Source organism: Camelus bactrianus, chromosome 7 (assembly GCF_048773025.1).
Source record: "Camelus bactrianus isolate YW-2024 breed Bactrian camel chromosome 7, ASM4877302v1, whole genome shotgun sequence".
NCBI lineage: Eukaryota > Metazoa > Chordata > Mammalia > Artiodactyla > Camelidae > Camelus > Camelus bactrianus.
In genome coordinates, this window is record NC_133545.1 from 58,061,197 (window position 1) to 58,083,058 (window position 21,862).

The 21,862-nt window shown below is 39.5% G+C and overlaps 1 protein-coding gene and 1 long non-coding RNA gene across 6 annotated transcripts in view; one reads left to right on the forward strand and one right to left on the reverse strand.

Moving 5' to 3' along the window:
- The window catches only part of LOC105082574 (uncharacterized), a 149,363-nt gene extending 146,154 nt beyond the window's left edge, over positions 1-3,209 (forward strand). For all 4 annotated transcript variants that reach the window (XR_012508194.1, XR_012508193.1, XR_012508192.1 and 1 more), the window contains 2 exons: positions 292-438; positions 2,759-3,209. This is a non-coding gene — a long non-coding RNA (uncharacterized LOC105082574). The remainder of the gene's footprint in view (positions 1-291; positions 439-2,758) is intronic.
- Positions 1-21,862, reverse strand: part of UMAD1 (UBAP1-MVB12-associated (UMA) domain containing 1) — a 195,503-nt gene that overhangs the window by 62,153 nt on the left and 111,488 nt on the right. For both annotated transcript variants that reach the window (XM_010972168.3, XM_045508531.2), the window contains one exon: positions 3,096-3,169. In XM_010972168.3, the coding sequence (XP_010970470.1) occupies positions 3,096-3,169 (74 nt within the window). The remainder of the gene's footprint in view (positions 1-3,095; positions 3,170-21,862) is intronic.

The following is a 21,862-nucleotide window of genomic DNA, read 5'->3' on the forward strand; positions in this document are numbered from 1 at the left end:
CATAGACTGGGCATCTGTGTCGCCCCATATGTCTGATAGCACGTGAGTAGCTGAGGCTGTAAAACTAGTTAAGGTGTAGCCTCCACCGTTCGGGAACTCACAACTATAGTGAAGCCATAAAAGACAACACAAGTAGTAAAAGGACACTGGGTTTATCTCCGGCTGGGTGAGCCAGGGAAGAGTTCACAGTAGAGATGTCTTTTGAACAGGGTTTTGGTTTTAAGCTTTATTCCGTGGGTTTCAAGGCATTTGGGGGCTGAAGTAACAAAACCTGCTTTCTTTCCCTGAAAGGGATTTGGGGAAGAAGCTGCTCCTCTACTGAGAGTCTAGTGGACAGATGAGGACCTCACTGGAGTACGAGGAACCAGATCTGGAAGATATCTGTGAGGTAGAATCAACAGAACCTGACGATAGACTTGATAAAGTGAGGTGAAAAGAGTAAGTCAAATGACATTTTCAGGCCTTTAATTTGCCAAGACCGACGAGGACATTCAATGACTCTAGATTATCGGTGAATAGGTGTTTACTGAGCACCTTCTAAGTTCCAGACTCTATTCTAGGCCCACGAGGTCTGTTTTCACTCTAGTCAGGGCAGGCAGGCAGGGAGGCAGCAAGTGAATAATCTGAGAGAGTGATGATAGATTTGATGGAGAAGATAAAACAGTGTCACGTTAGAGTGACTGGGGGAAGAGACACTTTATCTGAGGTTGTCGCAAAGAGTGACACTGGAACTAAGATCTAAATGACAAGGAGGCAGGCGAGGGAGGCTCCGGCAAAGAAGGGGCAGCAAATACGAAGGCTGAGATAAGAAAGAGCTTCAAAGGATCAAGGAACGGAAAGGCAGCTTGTGGAAAGGGATGGGGTTTGGGGTAGGGAGCGAAATGGGGTTGGAGAGCACGGGTTGCTCCTTGTAGCTCACTGGAAGGGCTTAGCACTGACTCCAGTCAGAACGGGCAGCCAGTGGGTTTTAAGCCAAGGCATGATGTGATCAGCTTCCTATTTTTGTCTGCTGTGAGGAGAATGGACTTATGGGGGAAGAATGGAGGCAGGGAGTCCTGGTGAAAGCAGTTGGAACAGCGCCCATGTTGAGAAGGGGTCAGACTCTGGATCTAGAGGGAGAGGGAACAGGACTTCCTGGTGGAACTGCATGTGGAGTGTGAGGGAAAGAAAGGAGCCACGGGAGTCTCGAGGGCTCGATTCCAGCAAACCACTGTACAGGGGGTGGTGCTATTAAACAGAGATGGTGAAACCTTGAGCAGAGAGAAGCTTCAGGGTGGTGGCGCCAGGAACCAACAGTTCTTCTTTGGTCAAGTAAAGGCTGAACTGTCTAGAAATTTTTAAGTGAAATGACAGGTAGGCAGTTGGATATAGTCTAGAGCTCATCAGGAGAGAGGTCCAAGTGGACATATACTATGGGAGTCATCAGACCCTTCAAAGAATTTTGAACTGGATAAGACTCATCTTTCAAGGTAGATTATGGAGGAAACACGCAGCAGTGCTTTTGCATTTTGGGGATTTTTAAAACAGAGGAATAATAAATTCCATTTTGGACACTTCGGGTGGGGATAAGTGACTGGCCTCTTCTGTGGTGAATCACACTAGCCTCTAAAAGTGTGCAAGTACTATTGTCTTGTACTGTGACTTAACCCTGTAACCTCATTTGTAGTCTCCCTATTTCTTTTTTGCTACATCAGTAAGCACTCTGAGAGCACATGCTGGCTTCCCAGTGCCCAGCAACTATTCAGACAGAAGGCACTTTTACCTGTTGTAGCATGAGTATATATATCCCATCTTAATGGTTAAGAATTGACTGTACACTGGAGAGACCAGGAAGTAGCACAATCATGAGCTTGTTTCAAATCTCAGAGGATCTATTATCAAAAGCCTTTTCCTTAAAACTTAATCTTGGAATTCTTTCTATCAGTGAGTCAACTTTGAAAAATAATTGAGTTCCACAGACATTTCCACTGAATCGCATAACTAAGCAGTTAAACTCAAGTAATTGTGGATGATTTCTGAACCAACGTGGTGGTTCTTTGGCAAAGTTCAAAGACATCAACCTTTATTTCCTATCAAGAGGCTACTTATGTTCAGTACTCACTAAATATTTGAATAAATAAAAGAGATCAAGATGCTTTAACATGTCGACAAGGCATTTTTCTTTTCTTCTTAAGATAAATATTACTCTCTACTTACAACTCATGATTGTATTCATTCATTCAGCAAATATTTTTGACTACCTGTTCTGTGCTAGGCTTTGTGGATACGGTGATAAACAGGCCAGGCTCCCTGACCTCACTCCAGCTGTATGCAATGCCCTCACTTGCTACAAGCGGACTATAAGTAGAGGTGTGTCACCAAGGAGGAAGTTTCAAAATTCACGGGTATCTCTTCCACCCTAATACTTCACATTCCCCCTAACCCTTAGAAATGATTATTTCAGGGATTAAATAAGGTTAGTATGTTTCTGAGTAGAATATGAAAGTATGTGAACTGCACTTTCAAGGATCTACAAGGAGCAAATAATTTTCTCATGTGGAAAAGAACAAAAGCTCTAGTCTTTCTACCAAACGATGACAAGGCATGAACTCTGATGGTGGAAATGCTAATGTACTACAGTCCTGAACAGGTCATTTTCAAACCTTTCTCTGTAGGTTCGTTTCTTACCTATTTATTCAGGTATATTAGGAAATAATCACTCAATTAAAAATAATTCAGATGTTTTAACTTAAGTGCTCTATTCCTCCTTTTCCAACAGAGTGTCCATTCCCAGCACTGGGAGAAACGCAGCACTTGGGAAGTCAGCCCCGCACTGCCGTCGCCTGACTTGGGGCGGATCACCCGTTTTCCTGGAACCCTGGCACCTTCTGCACAGCAAGAGTGGAAGTTACTCTTCACCCTCAGAGGAATGTGTAGTCACAGTTACTTGTTCAGTTTTACCCCAAAAGGACTCACTGAGTTTCACTTACCAGGCATTTTTCTTTGTCCTTGTGTTTGTTTTTTCACACTATATACTTAGCCCCTTGCACAATGCATTGAATACAGTCAGTACTTAGTATTTGTTGCATGCATTATGAAAAAACAAATGCACTTACCTCCAAAGGCTGGTTGCCTTCTACGTCTGAAGTTTTGCCTTTTGCTGCCACTCTTTGCTCATGTGCTGTATCTCCTATGAAGAAAAGGAAAATAAAAAAAACTATCATACCACGGAGGCCAAACTGTCTGCTACTTATTCTATTGTTACTGTATATTTCAAATTATGGAAACAACTACTATTTCCTTTGTTACAAAGTAAATACATTAATATTTAAGAACACTAATTTTATAGTGGTCACAGAAATCATCCATAAATACACAGACATACAATCTAAACCAGACATGTATCTTGCTTTTTGTAGGTTTACCCTGGAAAAATCAAGTGAATTTATATTTTGTCAATCAAGTCATAATTCAAATAAACTAGGAAAGCTTATAACTTAAAGAAGATAAAGCAAATTATTTTCAAATTAAAAGTCTTTATAATATAAATAATTGTCCTCCAAATCTGTTTTTTATAAGATTTACTCTTTGAAAGTATTTGTGTCTCTGTGGATTTGCCTCAGAGTAGATATCTATGTATGTAATTATTAACCAAACGTGAAACAATTTTTACAGCAGGAAAGAACAATGAAAAATTCATCAATTAGCATTTAGTTAATTATCTGATTCCTAAAGCTGACACCTGAGTGGGTTATATTACTAAACAAAGTTGGTGACTAGGCTGGCTCTAAGGACACAGGGCAGACACAAACACAAGCATAATTTAATTTAGTAATGGCCTATTTTAATTTATTAACTAACACGGATGATCTGTGATTAAAACATGATAGGTTAAAAAAAAAACAACTAGCCTACTTCTTTAAAGCATAATGAGAGGTTAATTTCATAATATGTAAACTGCTCTTCCCAAAAGATTAATCCAACTCAGGAATGTCCACAACAGTGAAGACTACAAAATTCATAGATGATGATTTGTCTGACATTAAAGGTTAGGAATTTGTTAATATAAGGAAGGTCACAGTCTTGATTGGAGGTAACAAAGTATGAAAGTCTGGGCTGGGCTTAACTTTTCCACAGTGAAACACAAATGTTTAGTTTACCAATGGACCAACAGCTATCATCGAGAAAGGACCTCGTGAAAATTTTAAAGAAGTAAACAAAATTCTGCTGAATTCTAAAACCACAAACAAGAATGAAATCGGTCATTTATTTACTTAAGGTAAATCCCCCATATGTTCAAAATCCAAGCACATTATTCCTACTCCAGCCTATAAGCTTTGTTTTCAGCTAGGCAGAGCAGCATTACTGCTGGGCAGCACATAGTAGGTGTTCCAGAAATACTAGCTCAAGAAATTAGTGAACTTCTCCTTATACATTCTTCGTCTGTAAGGCTGACAAAATAATACTAAATGGAATGAAGTAAGAGCTTTATTTGAACATATAGTTAGTGTCTTTCGTCTAAAATGTATTTGTGGAAATTAAAAGTCAAATTTATTAAATACCATTATGATGTTACTACTCATCTGTAATGGTGTCATAATTTATTTGAGTTTAAAAATAGCTAATGATTTTTAAAAAAAAATCATATGGAAACAAAAGCATTAGGAACTTTTAAGTTATGCCTGTAAGATAATAAAGTTAATAGTTGTTAAGTGAAAGATACATCAACCTTCTTTTGTGACCTAGGATGTCAAATCATTATTTTGATTGATTTTTAAGTAATTGTTTAAACTGACCATTTATTTGCACATCAGGAAATCTTATTTTTAGAAATGTTCCTTCTCTCTCAAAGTGAGGGATTACCTGATCAACCCCCAGCTCACAGGCGGCAAAACTAACGCACAAAGAGTTTAGTTTGCTTGGTTAAAGGCGATGAGGCCCCGGCAGGACAAGCAGCCAAGGTAATGCAAGTCTCTGTATATCAAGGTCAAGGTGTGTTTAACACTCACATGGCTGAGGCTCATCATGAAACAACCCAGTATGAAAGGTCATTTACTCCAGGAAGATTTTCTGACTTTTTCACATGATTGCTGCCCCATGCCACAGCCATACAAACACTGTACTTGGCTGAAATCATTCAGCACAACGCCTGTGCTTCCTTCACCATTTTCTGATTTCAAGGCGTGTATCTGAACAAAACTTTCTCCATTTCCCCATACTGCTTAAATAACCAGAAAGCTTATCAGCCAGTGTTCTTGACATCACACAACACATCTGCCTGGGAGCAACCGCACAATCACTCTTTACTGAAATGCTGTATCTGGTGGTGACTCAGGTAGGACAAAAACTGACTACAAAGAAAAATGCCATCTGCAAGATTACTCTCTGCAAACAAAGGCACAAAATGAAAGCTACAGAAACAACAAACAGGAAAGAACAGGTCACAACGAAATATAACTTTTGAAGTGTTTTTCCTCCCAGTGAAGAATTATTTTATTTTATCATGGTAAAAATTCAGTTCTTTTTTCTAACTTTTTAGAGCCCACATGAAAGTTAGGCACTTTAACAATAAATGAAGATGCATGTGGCCGATGTGAAATAAGGTACTTTAGTTTTCAAACATCAGTTAATGCTAATTTATGTACTGTATAGATTCAAAAATTTCATTTACAAGTCAGCTGTTTAAAAGGGAGAAGAAAAACAGCAGAAATTTTCACAGTATTTACATTTCATAAAGCCTTTTTTACCACACCATGTCTGGTTCTCACTATGGCTCAGCAAGACATCCTCCCAACTTCCCCACCTCACCCCTGCAACATTATTCTCTTTCTTGTCCAACACCTGTTCTCCTCAAGAGGAGTATCCAAGACAAGGAGGGACAGAAACAGAGCAGGATCCTGTGGGGCCTCCCTGGTATAAATCCTTCCCATGCCCCCATTTCTTGTTTGTAGGAAATAGGCTTCATTCAGCCTCCCTGATCTTCCCTGAGCTCCAAAGAGCAGATTCAAACAGCTGCTCATCAGGGAAGGGAGAGAATGCAGAAACGAGGGAGGAGCAGTCGAGAAACAACCATGCAGCCTTGGGGCAGGACCCTGGTTCCTCCTCAGGGAGGAACATAACAACAAGTTTGAGTTCTTCTGCAGGACATAAGGCCCCCACCCAGGTGGAGGATGGCAACTTCAGGCTGAGGACAAGATTCCTGGAGCACCGCCCTGTCACCTCACCACCAGCCAATCAGAAGAACCCTCAGCCCCCTCCCCAGATTTTACCTACAAAAGCTTTTCTCTGAAAAACCATCAGGGAGTTCGGGTATTTTGAGCATGAGCCACCTGTTCTCCTTGCTTGGCCCAGCAATAAACTTTCCTCTGCTCTAGACTCTGACGTTTTGGTTTGTTTGGCCTCACTGTGCATACGGCACACAAACTTTTGTTCAGTAACACCCCCAGAGTTTACCGTGAGCCTGAGGGCAAAGGCATTCAGTGACTCACCCAAGGTCTCGCAGGTAGAAGTCAGTCACAGTGGGAGCAGAACCCAGTCTCCTGACCTCTCTGGGGACTGTGTGGTCTAGTGGAAGGTTCTAGTGGACGGGGGCTGAAGTGGGAGAAATCAAGCCCCTAACTGGGGAACAGTGGGAAGAAGAGCCCAGGGCTCCAAAAGGGAGCTCTAAAGGCAGGATCTTGTGCTGGTCCAACCCCGAGGGTCCCCAGACACCACTCTACTCCTCTTTTCTTCCATAGGCCCCATGAATGATCTGTTCTCTTCCCTTTCCACTGATGATGCCAAATACTCCTGACCAGAGCAAGCCTCTGTCCTTCCTTCTGGTCCCTCAAAGCAAATGCACAGTCCCCTTGATACTCTTCCAGAAGTTTGTAAGTCTGGAAACAATTCTACCAGAGACAAAATCCCTCTTATACTAAAGAATTTATTTTTTTTTTTAAATCCCTCTTATACTACAGCTATGAAATTTTCTTGGTTTAAAATGAAGTTTTTATTTAGAGTAATGAATGAAAAAGGGCTATATGCCCGTACTAATGAAGTTCTTTCAGACCTTAAAGGACTGAAGTGAAATTCATCCGTATTTTAGATTAGGGGTTGGCAATTTTTTTCCGTAAGGGGCTAGATAGTAAAAGGTTCAGGCTATGTGGTCCATACTGTTCCCTGTCACAGTCTCAACCCTACCATTGTAGCTCAGAGCAGCCACAGGCAACATACAAACCAGTAAGTGTGGCTGCGTTCCAATAAAATTTCATTTACAAAAACAGGTTGAGTTAGGCTGTAGTTTTCAGATCCCAGTTTTAGGGAGTATATGTACTTTACCTCTTCTAGATTAAAAAGCTGAATTACATAATATAAGGAGATGAGAAAGGGACAGTCATGACAGTATCATCATGACTCCATTCTATGGGGTAAACTGGGTGGAGGGAGAGGAGAAAAGGTGGTAGAGAGTGAGCACTGGTTACAAGGGAAGGCGAAGAGGAGAGACCCTCGTGATGAGAGGGGAACCCTGATGCCTGTTTGGATCACCCAGAGGAGCTCTGTTTTGGGGAGGGGGTGGTGAGTGACGGAGGGAGTGCCCTCACTCCTCAGGCCTCCTTCCATGTGGAGGAAACTAGTAACATGCACCCCAGCCTCCCTCCACTCTCTAGTCATTGGGCTGGTGGTTTGGGAGGACTTGGCTACACATGGCTATGGCTCTTCCTCTTCCTCTTCCTCCTCCTCTTCCCCTTCTCTTGGGGAGGACGAGAGAACACGTGATTCTGTCTGCCCTGACCCTCCTCCCACCTGGGGAAACTTGCATATTCTATAACTGGATGGAGATCAATCTAATTCTGGGGTTCAGATTAGGAAACCCCATTTGCTCCCTGACAGAAGCCACATTCTTCAACACCAGCTTTATTGGCAATAAAGGTGAGACTTTGGTCTCCATTTTTTTTTTTTTTTTTGGTTTTGTTTTATTTTTTAAAAACTAAACTGGCTAGATCTTATCTGGGTGAGAAGGGCGTTATTACTGGAATGCCCTAGAGTCCAACAGGCCTGGGAATAGGCTGGTGTGGACAGAATTGGAACCTGCCTACATATGAAAAGCTGTGAATGCAGAAATCTGTTTTCTTTCTTCTCTTTTATTAGAGAGGAATTATCTAGAACTCCGTATCTGAGAATGTGATCTACAAAACACTGGTTTCAAGGAGTTTACATGGAAAAAATATTTCTATGGTCAAAAGTATGAGGAAAACCTACAGAATACATTCCCTTCCAACTGATTTCCAACTCATTTTAATATATTAAAGGCTCTGAGAAATTCTTCAGTAAAGAAATCTAAAAAATTTTTTGTCACAATGCATTTGACTATAAAGCCACTTTATTCATCGGATGCCTATTAAACATCTTGCAGAGTTCTATGAACACACTATGGGGAATGCTGATGTAGTATTTCTGAAGTTAAAATTGATTATGAAATATATTCTTTTTATCTGACTTTTTAAGAAGACCCTCAACATTGCCAAATTTGTTATTTAGCTTTTGAACATTCATTTCATGTAAGGTTAACCCACATTTATTTCCCTTTAGATGATTCTTTTCACAACTCCCTGTTGATTCCTTCAGTTGCATTCAGGACAGACTGGCAGAATGTGACTGCGTTCTACTGCACGATTCTGATTCCAGAATAGCCAACAGTCTGCACAGGAGAAAAGGGTAGCCAGGCACCTTGAAGACACAGGAGAGAGCCCCAGTGCTCAGAAATATGTCCCCCACAAATCCTACCAATTAGAGATTCATTAGGGGTAATGAGCTCCTCTTTTAAAATGCAAATACCCTCTGGGAGTGTTTGCTTATTATTCATTCACCAAGTGAAGTAGTGGAAAGAACAGTGGCATGGCCACTCCATTAACTCCCTTTCATTCTTCAGTTACACACTCATTATCCAAGGCAGGCTGGCACTGTGGCAAGAGAATGGCTTTGGAATCTGATAGAACTAGTCCCAAGCTCTTCACCAAATCCATGACCTTGTGCAAGTTACTTAACTTCTCAAGCCTTCATTTCCTCATCTGGAAAATGGGAATGATGATACGTAATGAAGCTATTACACAGATTAAATGAGAAAACACGTTAAACACTAATTGCAGAGAAGAAGGGAGAGGAGCTGGGGCAAGATAAATGTTTTGGCATAAGCCTTGGCGTCAACTGCTGGTCTGTTGTCACAGAGCTGTTGCCATAACCTTGGGCGTGGGCACGGTAACAGGAGAAGCCCCCTCCTGCAGTCTCATCTAGCGCACATAGCCGTGTTGTGGGGTAGGCTCTGTGACGTCCACTTCAGAATGGCAGAGCTGGTGTCAGAACCCAAGTCTGATTCTGATGACTATGCCAAATCACTGCAAAATACCACGCAGGTTCCCAATGACTTAACCAAAACTTGGGTTAAGTTATCCAACCCAGTTGAATACATTTTCCATTTAAGCCTCCTCCAGTTCTGTTCAGTTTTCCCTTCCACTTTTCCTAATTCTGTCCACTTACTCCCCATTTCCCACGAGAATGAAAAAAGGAGGAAGAGAGAACAAGCGAAAGCACTAATGGCTGAAGACACGCCCCGCCCGGGGCCTGCCGTCAGGCCGGGCTCTGGAGGCAGCTGTGGTCCCACCGAGCGCGTGCCAAGAGCAGAAGCGGCCACAGACGGGGAGGGATGCAGTCAGCCAACAGACAGAGAGGAAAAACTCAAGCTGCCTAGGAATGAAAGAAAAGCAAATTCAGATGGCACCAAGAACGTATCAGATTACACCCAAATTTGCTAACGATGCTTACAACTAACACACTGGTATCATTCTGATGATGAAGTGAATACTCAATAAACATCTGTTGATTCAACTGCACGTGGGAAGGAGAACAAGAAAATAATAACTTCACATATACTCAACAACGGGCTTATAAAAAGAATTATAAATGGTTGTTAAAATATGAAGAAAATTGAAAATTAAGGGTTCAGTAGAATAGGCAATGTACTTAATATTAGTGTGGATCTTAATTTTAATACATATGTATATACAACTTTTAGGCATTGTGTTAGATTTTAACCTTATGACTGCTATTAAAATCATACAGTTAAAAGCTTGCTTACAACTCTGAAAGCTTAGGGTCACACCGAATACTTAAAAGGCATTCAGGGTAGTAAGAATACCAGCAAATCCAACTGAAGTCAGACCCACTGAGCAGTCCTTCCCACCTGCTCTTAATTAACTTGTCCTGGGATTCCACAGATGTCTTTCGTTTTGAGTCCTGTTACTTTGTAGCTATGGGTAATAATTTTTCTGGAAGATTTTAAGCAATCCAGAAACATCAATTAAGTATTTAACACTATGTTCAACAGTTAAGCCCAGGCATTCTCACTTTTAGGCTGGAGGACTAGAAACTCAAAAGGTGAAATTAATTTTGTACCTGTACATTTGTACAATATTGTATCATGCTGTACAAATACACGTTCAAAGGTTTTCTGTTAATAGCTTTCCTAAATCAGGGTAAATTTATACACTGTTGAGAGTAAGTTGGGCTGACCACTCCAGATCCTGACCCCCAAAATGCTGCTCAAAGAAAGCTCTACACAAAGGGCTGCTCTGAGCAGTCCACTGACAAGAGGTTCTCTAAGCGCTGTTGCAAACAAACAGGACAGACACAAACAGGATTTTCAGTGTGTACAGCTAGAAATCCAAATTTGTAAATAGAAAAAAATAGGCTCGCTCTACCAGTTTATCTGGGATCCTGAAACAAAGACTCAAATGTGCTGGCTGTTGTAGGTAAAGATGATGGCATTGATCCATCACCAATAACACAACCTGGGTTGGAGATCGTTGGCATCAAGTCACTCACACTCAGAAGTGTTCAGTCTCCTTTCCAATCAATAGAATCAACTGTGGAATTACTGGTTGGCATCAGGAGTTCTGCTCAGTCAATTCTCCTCACAGAAAAATCAGTGACCCCATGAGAGCAAATGTGTGTTTCAACTTATAGCATCAATTGGTCCAATTAAAGATACTAGGTAGGTGAGCTGTCAATTTCTTGAAATTGAGTTCTTAGATTATTAAAGAGTTGTAGTGTAACAGAAAACTGCAAAGAAAATTTCCAGCAGAAACAATAAAAACAGTATATGAAATATATTACAATCAGCTTCATGGTGTTTCATTCATTCAACAGATATTGGTTAAATACCAACTATGTGCCGTGTATCATGCTGGGCACCACATGAACTACAGCAATACCACCCCAACCCTCGCAGCATTTCCATTCTAGAGGGGATTTCAGCCAAGCTAATGAAAATCACAAGAACTGGCTGTACAAAAACTGAAAATTATTGGAGTACCAAATCAATTTGAATGAAGCACACTGTGGAAAAGGTGGTCAGTTATAACAAAGACAAGCTTCATATTAGGGCTTCCCCCCAGATCCTTCCATTAAAAATAAAGTATATAATTAGTCAGTATCATTACTTTTCATAGAAGTCAAACATTAAACATTCTCTTCCACAAAAGTTTGAAGACAATTTTCCTGAAAAAACACCAATATTATTTAAATAAAAGTGGATATTAAAAAGAAAATGAAATCTTGCAAATCACAGATCACAACTAGAAGCAAAGCCACAGATGGTGGAGATGAAGGGGCGTGATGTGATTACGAGATGAAGGCAAAGAGTGATTTCAAAATGAAAAGAAAGCAGCTGGTTGGCTTTTGCTGACGACGTCACACTTCTCATTTGGTCGTACAAGAGAAACACTTTAATACTGCTGTCCTGAGGGTCACAATATACTATGTCATTTCAAATGCTTACAGAAAGAAAAGGAACATGTGTATGTGTACATACAACTGAAACAGCATGCTGTACACCAGAAATTGACACAACACTGTAAACTGACTGTACTTCAATGAAAAAAAAAAAGCTCACAGAAGAAAGCAATTTGGTCCCTTTAAGAACTCAGGTAAACCTAAACACCACAAGGCCTGAGGGAGGAAGTCCTGACCTGTTCACTGGCCCACTGACCAGGAGCAGTCAGACAGCAACAGTGGCTCACCAACCAGTATCCCAAGGAAGAAGGATCTGACTGGACCTGGATCACAGTTTAGGGTTGCAAACAGGCCTGGCCATCCTTCGCTATATTTATGGAACTTTTCATTGGGCTAAAATATCCAGACAGATGAGGGGAAAAAGTGAATCATGGGCTAGCCTCGGGTGAATGTGCCCCAGAGGAAAGCAGGGCTGAAAGCAGCAGGGAGCAGGACCTTCATATGCATAAACAGGTAAATTCTCAGGCATCTCGTTGCCATCTCGTTGCATCTCACATTTCAGTACACGTAAACATCTCCTGAGATGCAAATTTTGGAGTCTCGCCGGAGATTCAGACTTGAGAAGTTTAGTGAAGAGCCTAAGAATCTACATTTTTAGCAAGCATTCTAGGAGACTCTAATGCAAGTGACTCCTGGACAATACTTTGAGAAACACTGAAGCCGACTGAAATAATCTCACATGACTGATGGGTTACCATCTGCCTCATTTTGGGAATAACTGTCCCGTCCCTCCTTCTCTCCTACATTGTTCAAATATTTAGAGAGCATGGACATATCTCTGTGTTCAGGTTGGGGCTCAAAATGTTCCCAAAAGAACTGGAAATGGGATCTTGAAGAAACATTTGTCCATCCATGTTTACAGCAGCATTATTCACAAGAGTCAAAAGGTGGAAGCAACCCAAGTGTCCATCAACAGATGAGTGGATAAACAAAATGTGCTACATACTTACAATGGAGTATTACTTGGCCTTTCAAGGAAGGAAGTTCTGCCACATGCTACAACATGGATGAACCTTGAAGACATTATGCCAAGTAAAATAAGTCAGTCACAAAAAGATACATACTGTATGACTACTTTTATATGAGATGCCTAGAATAGTCAAATTCATAGAGACAGAGAGTAGAATGGTGGTTGCCAGGCGCTGGAGGAGGGAGAAACGGAGAGCTGTTTAATTGGTAGGTACAGAGTGTGAGTTTTGCAATGTGGTAAGAGTTCTGGAGATCGATTTACAACACTGCGAATGTACTTAACAAAGTTGAATTGTACATTTAAAAATGCTTAAGATGGTAAAATTTAAGTTTATTTTACTACAATTAAATCCAAAAATTTTAAAAATAAGATGTGTTATTCTCTATTTAGAACAATAAAATGATAGAAGTTAAAGGTACGTCTACTCCAGGTCAACACTGCATTTAACAATTCACTTGTTTTTTCTAGTAAGTGTTCATACACAGATGTTATAATTAGTACTTATTCCATGTTCATATTGTTATTTAAATGCACACACACACATATTTAAAGGAAAAAGGAAAAATCAAGTGAAGCAAAATGTGTCTTTTCTTTCTCTGTGCTACGGAACTGGCTATGGCTCAATGAAGGGCCCGATAAGAGAAAGTCTGCCCAGCTGCACAGCTACGCTGCAGCGCAGGCGGAAAGGCGACAGACAGCATCAGAACACACTCCGGCCACTCTCTACTAGTCTGTTGATGTATATCTGCAAACCTCTTTGTATTTACTAGGTCATAACACAGTGTTAGCTATACTAACTATCAATATGCTATGCTTTAAAAAAAAAACTCAACTGCTGGTCACAAAAATGGAAACTTTTGAATAACTTGAATCAAGAAATCCTAGGGGGGTAGAATATAGCTCAAGTGGTAGAGTGCATGTCTAGCATGCACAAGGTCCTGGGTTCAATCCCCAGTACCTCCTCTAAAAATAAATAAATAAACCTAATTACCTACCCCCTTAAAAAAAATAAAAAAATAAAAAATAACTTAAAAAAGAAGAAATCTAAAATACAAAGTACAAATACTGGATAAGTAGATAAAGCATAATTACAGGTCATGCAAAACTTCAGAGCTAATATGCATATCTGTTAATGATCTAAATCAAAACACCTAAACTTCCTCTAAGGAAGAGAGATTTTTCAACTCCCTTAAGCCTTGATGTGACTAGGATGGGGAGAGGAGGTTGCTGACGATGAAATTCAGGGTTTGGGTGGAGGGGATAAATCAACAAATAAATTCTAAGTCCCCACTGTTGGCTTGCACTTCTTTCCCACAGAAATCTCACCAAATCTGAGGAGTGAAGGGAAGGAAAAGAAGAGGAGAGTAACAGGGGAGGAGTCAGTGGACAAATCAGACTCTGAGAACCCGCTATACTGGTAGATCCTCATCTATCAACTGGGGGACACTGACCTCAGGAGTTCCAAGATGGGCTGACAGCACAAAACCAGGAAGGTGTAAGGGCAGAAACCCACAAGACGGAAGCAGCACTCTGGCGAGAATGAGCAGGTGGTGTGGCTAAAGAGCATGACAGTTTACTTGATGACAGGGTGGAAAGCAAGAGCCACTCTTTGCCAGAATTGTTCCTCAGCCTGGACTTCCACCAGCTGATATGATCTCAATCTTTACCTCCCACCACCTCAAGACCCCTAGGTGAGCCCATGCCCCCTTTCTATGCTCCCATTTATTCTCATTCTCCAAAGCCCTCCACACATTTGCAATCATTTAATTATTTGCACTCCCTTGTTTATTAGCTATTGTTCCAACCAGAAATAAGACTCATGGACATAGAAAAACTATGGTTAGCAGGAGGGAAAGGGGGCAGGAAAGGGACAGATTAGGGGTTCGGGATTAACATACACATTACTATATATAAAACAGATAAACAGCCAGGACCGACTGTATAGCACAGGGAACTATATTCAATACCTTGTAATGAGCTACAGTGGAAAAGGATCTGAAAAAGAGTATGTGTATGCATATAAATGTATCACTATGCTGTACACCAGAAACTAACACAACATTGTAAGTCAACTCTACTTCAAAAAAATGGTATGTGAATTATTTTATATGTAACTGAATTGCTTTGCTGTATACCAGAAATGAACATTGTAAATCGACTAGACTTTAATAAAAAAATAAGAACTTAAAAAAAAAAAAAAGGTGTTGTTCCCACTAGACTGTCAGCTCCACCAGGTCAATGATGTGTTTATTTTATTTGCCACAATATTGCCAGCACCCAGTACAGTGGGGCACCCAGGATGCACACAGTAGGCCCTTAGGAAATGGCTCCTTTGACTGATACCTTATAGCAAACATGGCCTTGTCGAGAGGAGGGTAGCACAAAGTTTCAGAAATACAAGTTTCTGATGAAACTATGGGATAAATAAAGGAAGCCAAAGAGGGTGCACTCTGATTGGTAAAAGGAAATGTTTATCAATAGCACTTAGAAGTGGGTGAAAGGCAGAGGCTGAACAAAAGGCTTCGGGAGAGACCGATAGTCACAGCTCCACGGTGAAATCTGGGCAGGATTTCTGCAGTGAGGAAGGACAAGGGAGAACAGCTGTAAGAAACGCAGAAACACTTCTCAGTAGCGTAAGGGCAGGAGGAAAAGGACAAAGAGGCAACAGTGATGCTGAAACCAGAGAAGAGATTTTACAGGGTTCTACGTAGTTGCAGTGAGTCTGAGACCACTATGTGAAATGTAAGAGGTGGCTGCTATCCCAAAGGAATTCTGATCACTTTTACTTATCTTATTGTATGTAATGCTATATTTTTAAGTTTACTACTGATATGTATTTGGCAAATTTATAATGTCTTCTTTAAAAAAATTGTACTGTATTAGAAATATGTACTAACATATTTGTGATTTTTAAAAAAAATCCTCTAAAAATAGCTCTAATGTTCCCCAAAATCTGCTGCTCTTTCCATCTGTAAAGAAGAATCACTAGTTTCAAGACAGATTAAACAGTAAAGCCATTTGTCACTTTAAAGTTATGAAAACTGTACATGGTAAATATCTAATTTATTAACAGTGAATTCCACAGTATTGCTCACTTTCATGCATTCGATATTCTTGAAATCAGAATTTGTTGATTAAATCCCTATTATGTATCTTCATGACTCAGTGATTTCAAATGAATTCAGTAGTCTTCTAGGGGCTGGCTCAGTGAAATTAGAATTCATCTGGACACGTGCCTAATTGCAACACATAGAAAAAAAGTTCCAATTTCAATGACATTTTTTGAAAGCATAAAAGGCTAGGGTAGAAAAGACACACATACTAACGGACTAGCTCTGTTACGCAAAGTTGTCCCAGAGCAGTTGCTTCATTCAAATCAACCTGTCTCAGTCAAATTCCTCCTCTTCTCCCTACTCTAACCACCTCACACTTAATGAAGCAAACCTCCCTCCTGCAGCTATCAGACGCCCTCTCTGCACCTGAGAAGCAGCACATCAGCCCGAGTGAGAGCAAGGCCCCGGAAGCCCGAGCACAGCACAATAGACAGAGCCTCTCCAACTAAGGAAGGAGCAGCAAGTACCTCTCCGCAGCCGGCTTCCTGCGGGGAGATGCTGAGTGCTCACTCCTCTGCACGGCGCCACCTGCTCTGCAGACCAGCATCTATCTACCCACTTCACTGCAAAAGAAGTCAGGAAGAAAAGCATAAAGAGTACGGTTTGACGTTAAACCCGATTCTAAGATTACAGCAAGTAGGGCCCCAGAGAAGCTGTTTCTCAGACCAGCAGACAGTATACAGTAGTGGAGTAAAAAACTGAAGAACTTAGAGATTTAGGCCCCGAGTTCTCAAAACAGTAAAGGCCCATTCTCAGTCCAGTATGAGCACAAATACGATGGTCTGAATGTCTCCCCTCCAAACTCGTTATGTTGAAATCCTAACCCCCAAAGATGATAGTATTAGGAGGTGAGACTCTAGGAAGGTGCTTAAGTTACAGGAGTGGAGCCTTCAGGAACCAAAGAGATCCCACAGAGATCCCTAGCTCTCGTCACCCTGCGAGGACATGGCGAGAAGGTCCTGGCCCTGAACCAGGAAGAGGGTGCTCATCAGAAAGCAGCCACGCTGGTGCCTTGATCTTGGACGTCCCAGCCCCCAGAACTGTGAGAAACAAATTCCTGCTACTTATAAGCTACCCAGTCTCTGATATTTTATTACAGCAGCCTAGTGGGCTAAAGCGCATTCCAAAATCAAAGTAAATAAATTATTTGGGTCTTAGCCATCTCTTCTGGTTATCCAAATATGTTTCCCTTCATGACTGGTGAGCTAGTCTAGTTATTTCCCAATTTCTATGGGCAGAACTTTTTTTTTTTTTAAGTCAGTTTGTCTACCTTTCTGGCTGGCTATTGGGGTCTTTCTTTTTCTATCTCATCCTAAATAACTGAGTCCCAGCAAGGTGAGCAGTGGCAGGATGACGAAGCCCAGTGAAGGAGAGGAGGACGTGGGGAGGCTGTGGTGCCAACAGCCTGGTTCAGGACACCGACGATGGCCCTGGACGATCTCACTGTGCATGAAAACACTCAAAGAATAAGGACAACTTGAAGGGGCTCCCATTGGCCAAAACTGGGACATTTTAAGCATCAAAATAAATGACCATAAATAAGAAAATAATTATTTATATCCATAAAAAAGAAATTAATTTAAAAAAATTCCATGCACCCATAATAATATAAACAAAAGAACAAATAAATAGATAAGAAGAGGAGGAAGCTCCTCCTTGCAGTAGAATGCCAACTGATGAACGGAGAAGGAGTGAAGAAATTAGAAAACTACCATTTGGCAACTACCATAGTAATAATAAATTCAGCCAAAAAAACATAAATAGGTGCTAAAACCAGAGAGTTGATAAGGAACTCGATATAATGTTGTCTCAAAGCACCACCCCCAAATACCGATTATAAAAAGAGAACGAATAATTTTACAGTACAGAAATCTGGTAGACACGACCTTAAGTAAGAAATGATGGTTAACACCTCTAGCAGAGTAACAAACAGGAACTGTGCATGACCCAATAGGACGTGATAAGAACACATCACATCTGTGATAATTCTGACAAAAATGCATAACCTGAATCTAATTTTGAGGACATGTCAGAGAAACCCAAACTAAGGGATATTTTACAGAATAACTGGCCTGTAATCTTCAAAAGCATCTAGCTATTAAAAGTCAAGGAAAGACTGAGGAACTATTCTAGATTGAAGGAGATTAAAAAGGCAAGACAACTAAATCCAACATGTGATTCTGAACTGGATCCTTTTGTTATAAAGTACATCGTGTGGACAAAACATAAATGAGCATCTATGGCTTTGACAGTTAATTTCCTGATTTTGATGACTGATGTAGGATACATCCCTGCTTTTAGGAAATACACACTCAAGTATTTGGAAGTGATGACACAACATACTGCTCATTTACTCTCAAATGGTAAAACAAAAAGCTCTTTGTACTATTTTTGCACCTTTTCTGTAAGCTCCAAATTATTTCAAAATAAACAGAAAATAAATTAAGAAAGGACTAGCTAGGATGGTCGGAAAACATAGACAGTCTGTGAAGATAGAGTCAGAGACAGTGATGGAGAGCTCAATGGCTCTTTTAACCCACCAACCAAAAGAGAACTAATCCTTTACCCTTTTCACCTTTTTACCATTTTTACTCATAAATGGCTACGCAGGAATTTAGTATGCCCCATTACCCAGGGATGTCTCACGTGTAACAGAAACTCTAACACAGATCAGATAATTAAGGAATCTCTCTAAGGAGGGGCAGAAGCAAATTTAAAAATACATTCAGGTGATACACTACTGTGTAACCAGGCTGGTCTTGTTTATTTTCTTATATAGCACCTTTCCTCAAAAGATTTTGAGCAAATATGATTATTTCTACTTTTCAAGGAACGTATGACAGCTTCATGAAAGGAGATAAATTCTTAGCAACAACTTTATTAAGAAGTTGTTTATTTTGACAAATGAAGAGAACAGTGAAAAAGAGATTTTAAAGTTCCCAGCATCACAAAACACCTAAATGGTAGAGTCAGTATTCAAACTAAAGTCTGTCTGGGTTCAAGACCCACGTCCCTTTCTGGTATAATTATGAAAGGAAACAGTTCATTCTGAATTCTCTCCATGAACAGCATCCATTCGGAATGGCATACCGTCACAGGCAAACAAGATCATTTATCATCTTACATTCCTTCTTTATTTCGCCTCCTTTTTGTGAATGTACTGAATGAGAGTAGACGGAGTGCAATGTCTCTTTCTGGTTTCATTTCGCTTAACTAGAAGTATACCCACCGTTTTGCAACCCTGTGCAAAACAAGCTGCATACCTCATGTAACAGGGTGCCTGCTGGAGCAGTTCTGTTGTTGGTTTTTAAGTATGCGGTTGGTGTACTTATTTCTGGCTCTGATGTTTCATTTCTATTTTCTCTTAAGGACCTGGAACCAGTTTTACATCTCTCTAATGAAAGCATGTCACCTTATTTCTACCATTTACAACAGTAATGTAATAGTAATCATCTTTCAAACTGAAGCTTGATAGTTAAGACACAGAAGCAGCCTTTAAGTTTATCTTGGCTACTGTTCTCCATCGCTTCTTTTCAAACCCATTTCATAAGTGAGACCTGGAACATGGTGTTCTTATTGCCCTTTCTAGTTCTCACCTCCCAGGCCCAAAGCTTAACACCCAGAGAAACACTCCCTACAGCATCGGCCTTTTCAAAAAGGTAATTTGTATTCTAAAAAGATAGAAATCTTACATTATCATACTCCAGTTCCACTGTCACATAGAGATAGTGAGTTATTTTTATTTTGACAAAGGAAATGTGGATCTTAATAACACCAGCCTTGGCTTACAGACCACTTAGAGCAAGTTACAACTATCTGTAACTGATCCGACCGAGTTTCATTTTACAAATTAGATAAGATAGTACAACTAGTCTGTCCCTTACAAGGATTGGATGAGACTCTAAGTCTCTTACTAAAAATCATCAAAACTACCATCTCAAAAGAGGACAGTTCATTTCTAGGTCTGACTTGGCCAGTGAGTATGTGTGTCCACACAAGAGATTACACACCAGACATTCTGCTACTGTTGCTGACGTAGGTACAGAAGGTCAATAATGTGGATTAACTAGGATTAACGTCTTATTTTCTGATTACATTTGTGGTTCAAGTTTCTAAGTACTTAAAAACTATTCTTAAGATTAAACAAAAATCCTACAATTTAAAACGAATAAAAAAGAAAATGATAAAGTTAAAAGTTTAAAAAAGTGCACTATTTAACTGAGAACATTTTATTTTTATTAAATATGCTGCAACTTATATACACATGCTCTAGATATATTCTTTCTCCTTTGAGGTGATACAGAAGACAACACGTGACACAAACGTGTCTCTCATGCATACACGTATAAGGGTTTCAGATAAATAAATAGCGTAAGGAGATAGAGAATCATGAGAACTATTCAGAAGAACAGAATGGTATATGAGAATACAGGGGGAAAATCTGAAAATAAAACTGAACGTTCTCCTTTTTCCCTCTTATGTTTTGCCTAAAGCAATGAGAGATTATTTTCACATTTAACAATTTCTTCATGAATTTATCTTTAACTCTGACTTGCTTCTTCATTCAAAACATAAGGCTAGAGAAAATGATTTGTATTTGACAAAGACAGCACCTCAATGCATGAAAAAAATGGAGTTTTGCAAATGATTATAATACTACAATTCTATTTTTAAAATAGTTTTCCAGATTAATGTTTTCCTATTTTTTTTATTCCAGGTATCAATATCTCCCTCTCTGAACTTAGAAATTAAATGGACCCAATCCCAAAAGCATTTGGTCCTAAACCCAAACAAAAGACTCTTACTATTAATAAGAGCTCAGTAAGCAAGATAAATACAAAATGTATGTATTTGCCACTTGCAGCAACATGGGTGGACCTAGAGATTATCATACTAAGTGATGAAAGTCAGAGAAAGACAAATCAAAAACATGTGTATACAAACTCAATAGTCTCAAATAACTAGTGATAAAATGTAATAGATATACCCAATTTCAAATGGCCACAAAATATAAAATACTTGGAAGTAACTTAAAAAAAAAAGAGGTCTTACATAAATAAATCTTCTAAAATTTTACTGAGTGACATTTAATGAAAATACTTGAAAAAATGGAGAATCACTCCTGGATAGGATTATATACATGCATATATGTCAGTTCTTCCCAGATAAATGTACAGAAATAGCAGTAAGGTAATTCCAATAAAATCTTTACTTTTCTTCCCTGAATTTGGCAAATTTTAAAATTCTACTAGTAAAAATTTAAGAAGCAAGAACAATCAGATAATTTTTGAAAAAGAATACGAATGGGGGGCAATCTGTACCCTATACACTTAAGATTTTAAAATCTAAGTTAATTAAAGCAACAATGAACTGTAAAGAAGACAGACCAATGACAAAGAAAAATCATAAATAGATCCTAGGATATAAAAGAATGTAGTACATTCAGTTCACATCAACAAAATTTTATTGAATATCTATGTGTCAGGTACTATGTTAGCAGGAAAGGAAACTAGTAAAATCTTTCTTGAAAGCAATTTAGCAATATGTGTCAAGAACTTTTAAAAAGTTTATATCCTTTTAGCTAGTAAATACAGTTGTAGAATTTATTCTCAGGAATGGTCAGAATTATTTCAGTTATTTACACAAAAATGTTCATTATACAGTTATTTCTGATAGTGAAAATCTGGCAAAAATAATGGAAGAATCAATAAATTAATAAATAAATTATGGTATATTCATACAACGGAATAAGATATAGCCATTAACATTATTTTTAAAAACTTATTAATGTAAAGCCACACAATGGAAGATTCTATAACAATGAGAATAATGAACTACAACCACACATAATATGGGTGAATCTCACACATACAATAATTTTTAGTGAAAGAGCAAGACACAAAATGTACACACGATATGACTATTTACATACATTCCATTCATACAAAACAATCTATGCTGTTAGAAGTCAGGA